The sequence below is a fragment of the Rhincodon typus genome, chromosome 14 (assembly GCF_021869965.1).
Source record: "Rhincodon typus isolate 14 chromosome 14, sRhiTyp1.1, whole genome shotgun sequence".
NCBI lineage: Eukaryota > Metazoa > Chordata > Chondrichthyes > Orectolobiformes > Rhincodontidae > Rhincodon > Rhincodon typus.
The window spans coordinates 5,905,816-5,910,538 of NC_063345.1; the positions used below are offsets into that span (position 1 = coordinate 5,905,816).

General features: G+C 48.8%; 1 protein-coding gene across 1 annotated transcript; it reads right to left on the reverse strand.

The window, feature by feature from the left end:
* Positions 1-1,687: 1,687 nt before the first annotated feature.
* On the reverse strand, positions 1,688-4,147 carry slitrk4 (SLIT and NTRK-like family, member 4). Its single transcript, XM_020516381.2, has one exon. The coding sequence runs from the start codon at positions 4,145-4,147 to the stop codon at positions 1,688-1,690; it is 2,460 nt and encodes an 819-aa protein (XP_020371970.2).
* Positions 4,148-4,723: the final 576 nt, after the last annotated feature.

Here is a 4,723-nt window from a genome sequence, read left to right on the forward strand (position 1 = left end):
CATGGAACTGACAGATTAACTTTGCCTTCCTTCTTCCACAGATGCAGAATAGCTTGTTGAGTGTCATCCAAACCTTTCTGCTTTTGATCAGATTTCCAGCATCCATAGTACTTTCTTTTAAACTGTTTTCTCACAATAGTGTAAAAATTCAAAACAGAAAATACAATTCCCATTATTTTTCAGATTGCTTTCTGCAGGATTAAATACAAATTCCTTTGAATTGCAATAGATGACCAATCATTTTTATAGACATGGTCTCTTTTCTGATTATTTTTCCCATTACTCTATGCTACAACAAAGGGGAGCTTTAGAAAGCAAAACGGCAAAATCCTTCAGAACCGACGCACTGATCTTAAATATTCTAGTCAAGAAAACCATGAAATGACTGGATAGATAATGAGGCTGGGTGTGAGGCTTCTAAAATAATGCATTAATATTAAACACAATTCACTGTGAATTAAATATGAAAATACAAAACACACCAAATTATCAATAAATATGCTAGCAAGTAAACATTTTGGTAACTGGGGTAAACATACGAATATATATTTGCTAATCTTTAACTCAAAGTATTTTAAATGCTGCAGTGAGCTCAAGTAATGGCTGTGATGATATTTGACAAGCTTACACAGTAAGCAATCTTGTATTCTTGGGGTGGGAACATACAATCTCAACTATCTACCTTGGATTTAGTTACTGAAACATTAAAAAGTCAAAATCTAAGGTTTTTAAAGCTGTCTTATAGGAATAAAAAGAGAATTTTTTTTAAACCAGAATAGTCACCGCTCTCCATTGGCTACAACTCTCATTGACCCTGATAACCTTAGTTCAATGAGATAGGAAAATTCTTTTTGCTTTCTCCCAATTCTCCCCAAGGGGTATTCTCAGGGACTACAGTTTTGGTAAATTATTGTAAAAAATAATAAACTAAGCAAGAGTCAGCTCGGACACTGAGTTGACGCCTCTCTGTCCCATGCTATCCCTACCCCTTTCAGACTACGTCCCAAATAGAAACTGCACAAATCCATCATGCAAGAAATTCAGAAAGATGCATCAAATGTATCAGAACATTGGCTGTTTTTTCAGGCGGAAACACAGAAAAGCAAATGGTCAATCCCATTGTGGGTGGGGGCGGGGGAGAAGGGGGGATGCGGGGTCTGAAGTCTTGGTGGGAGGATGGCTGGAGGAGGAGAAGATTTGGGGAGAGGGGAAGGGGAGGTTTTAACAGAGAAACAAAGGACAACTTATCGCACCTTGTAAATATCTTAAAAAGACCAGTCCACAGCCTTTTTGACGGTGGGACACTTTGGAACTGAGTCACGGAATATATTTTTGTTTCTTTCTTGTTTAAAAAAAAAGAAAGAATCCTGTTACCATTGATTGTGTTGTCTGTCCGCAGTTGTACTTTCTCCGTGCTTGTTAGGTTGGGAGTCTGTTTGAGATATATATATATATTTAAATGTTTTCAAACGTATTGAAAATCCTGCATCTTATAAAAATCTCTGCGGAGCAAGTTGCGACGAAGCAGTGGGGGTTCGGGGGGGTGAGGTGGGCGGGGTGGGGGGTGGTGGAGGAATATCGCTCCAGGCTCCGATCAATATCTGCAATTGAAATAAATGAAAGGCACTTTTCCATGTGTGTATATATCATTTTTTTTTAAAAAAAAGAACACCCATTTGCAGCTGTCCTACAACTGACTCAAAGCTGTTTGTTCCTCCAGAACTTGCAAGTAATCTGGGGTTCCCTGGAGTTTGGTTTTTAGTTCCAAACATTCCCCTTTGCGCTGCTCCATCAGCATTTTGGAATGGCTCGCCCCCAGCAGAGATTTCTTCAGTTTTTTCATTTCGCCCTGTTTCTCGGGGTATTGTAACTCGAAGCCGATGCTATTAATCTCCTGTTTGCCCTCGACCAGATTCCGGTAGAGCAGGTGGGGATCTCTGCTGGGGATCAACTCGTCCAATTCATCGATGGTGCTCAGTCGTTTCTTGTCCTTGTCACTGACATTCCTGAGGAAGATGGTCTGGCCTTGGGGGTCTGCGAATGGGCTCCCTTGCTCAGGGCCAGGGTAAGTCTTCCTGAGCTGCTCAATGGTCTGCGGCATGAATTTGCCAGCTGTGCCCGGCTCGGTGCCCTCTTCCCGGGCTGCCGGCTGCTCTCCCTCCTTCAGATGGAGTTGCATGGAGCTACACTCTTGGTTTGCTACCGCTTCGTGTTTGGCAGTGCCTTTCTTGTGCCTTTGCAAGACAAACACCAGGAGGCAAAACGCCACAAATACAGTGAGGATTAACACCACCAGGATACTGAGGATAAGGATGGAGAGGGGTACAGGACCCCCAGCATTAGCCTTGCTCAGGTTCAGAGGGGGGGCTCCAGGGGCTACGCTAGTTTTGGGACTAGGGCTCACCGCTACACCTTTGCTCAAGAGCCTGGGACACAGCACCTCGCTTTTCAGGTCCCTCAAATCCAGGCCAGCAAACTCCACCGGTGTCTCACACCTCACCTCCTTCACTGTGGTGGCCCGGCTCAGTTTCTCTACCCAGAGTTTCAGGGCCACCAGGTCACAGGTACAGTCCCAGGGGTTACCTTCCAGATCGATTTGGCTCAAAGATCTGAGCTGGTCCAGCACACCACTGACTGGGAGGTACATGAAATGGTTATTCCTCAGATTGAGCCTGGCCAGGGGCACCACCGAGAAAGCGTAGGCTGGCAGACCCTTCAGCAGGTTGTTGTTGAGATAGAGCAGCTGGAGGTTGGCCAGGGAATCAAACGTGCCCGCCAGCACTTCCTTGATGAGATTGTACTCCAGGTAAAGGTACTGCAAGTTGTGCAGCCCCAGGAACATGTCTTGGCAGAGTTTCTCAATCTGGTTACCGTTCAGAAACAGCCTCCGCAGGTTGGTTAGGTTACTCAGGACCCCTTTGTGTATGGCAGAGATCCGGTTGTTGCCCAGATCGAGTAGATCCAATCCCTCGTAACCCCGAAACTCCGAGCTCTCCATCTCCCTGATGTGGTTCCCGCTCAGGAGAAGTTGGCTGGCACTCCCCGGTGTAGGCAGGAGGTCCCTCACACTCTCGATCCCTCTCTCTTGACAGTTGACACTCAGTGCCAGGTCTGACGAGTCGCTTTGGCAGTCACACCGGGCCGGGCATTGGACTAGCGCCGGTGCCCGGGTTTGGAACGACGCGATTTGGCTATAGTTGCGGTTGCTGGAGAGGAATTTGCCCGAGACTATCCCAGACTGGGACCTCTTGGGTGGGCTGGTGGGGGTCCTGGGAGCAGGCTGGGGGCGGCGGGTCACTCGGGGGTTCAGCTGGAAAGGTGGGGGCAGGCTGGAGTCTGGGGGATCATCGGTTTCTTCGGGACACAGCTCCCGTTTGGTCATGTCCTTCAGTAACTTGCCATTGAGCTGAGCAGGTGTCTCACAGGCTGGTTCCCCAATGTACAGGTGGTAGGGCATGTTCTCCAGCCAGCTGGCCAATGCCAGCAGATGGCACGAGCAATCCCAGGGGTTGTCCTCCAATTGAAACTGCACAATCCTGCCTATATGTTCCAACACCCCGATATAAGGGATATTCTGCAACCTGTTCCCACGCAGGTCCAGGTGGGTGAGAGAGGCGAAGCGGAAAATGTTGTCTGGCAGCGATGAGATCAGGTTATCGTTCAGGATTAGCACTTTCAGACGGTGCATCTTGTTGAAGGTGCCCCTCTCGATGACCCTGATGAGGTTATAGTCGGTCTGTAGGTATTCCAGGTTCTCCAGGCCCAGGAACATATCAGCTCGCAATAACTGCAGCTCATTGTTGTTGAGGTGGAGCTGTTTGAGGTGAGTCAGTCCCTGGAATGCTCCCGCTTGGATCTCCTGCAGTTTGTTATTGCCGAGTTGCAGCGAGATGGCGTTGGTGAAGTTGGTGAAACTCTGTGGGTACAGGGTGCCCAGCAGGTTGTTCTGCAGGTTGAGGTGGTACATACTGGCAGCCGGGGGTCTGAGCTCGCTCGGTCTATACAAACTGCTGCCTTTGTCGCAGGAGATGTACAAGATGTGTTCGATTGCCACGCACGAACATACCGAACAGATAGCCTTGGTATCCGGCCCGGAAGATGGCGAGGTACCCGGCACTGAGAGAGCCAACCAGACCAGGAGGAACATCTTGGTACCATCCACCTGCGGGAGGGACAGGGGGCAGAACAGTGGCAGTCTTTAGTGTTGTGTATAAGCCAGTGAGAGAGAGAGAGAGAGAGTGAGAGAGAGAAACTAGAGGAGGAAAGGGTAAATATACAGCAAGTGGGAGCGACGGGGCGGGAAACAGGAGAGGAAGGTACGAGTGTTAAAGAGTGAGAGAGAGAAAGTGGAAGGAGAAAGAGAGAGGAAGGGGGAGTGTTGAAGAGTGAGAGAGAGTGGAAGGAGAAAGAGAGAGGGGAAGGGGAGTATTGGAGAGAGAGTGGGGGAGAAAGAGGGAAGGTAACGGGGTGTATTGGAGAGAGAGTGTGTAGGGGGAGAAAGAGAGAGAGGATGGGGCAGTGTTGAATAGTGAGGGAGAGAGAAAGGGAGTGGGGGAGAGAGAGAGAGCGGGAGAAAGAAGAGAGGAAAGGGAGAGTGTTGAAGAGAGAGAGGGAGCGGGGGAGAAAGAGAGTGGAACGGGGGAGCGATGCAGAGAGACGGGGATAAAGAGCACGTCTAGAAGCGAAGGCGAGCGGATAGGAAAAGTTGCCCAAGCCCCGAATG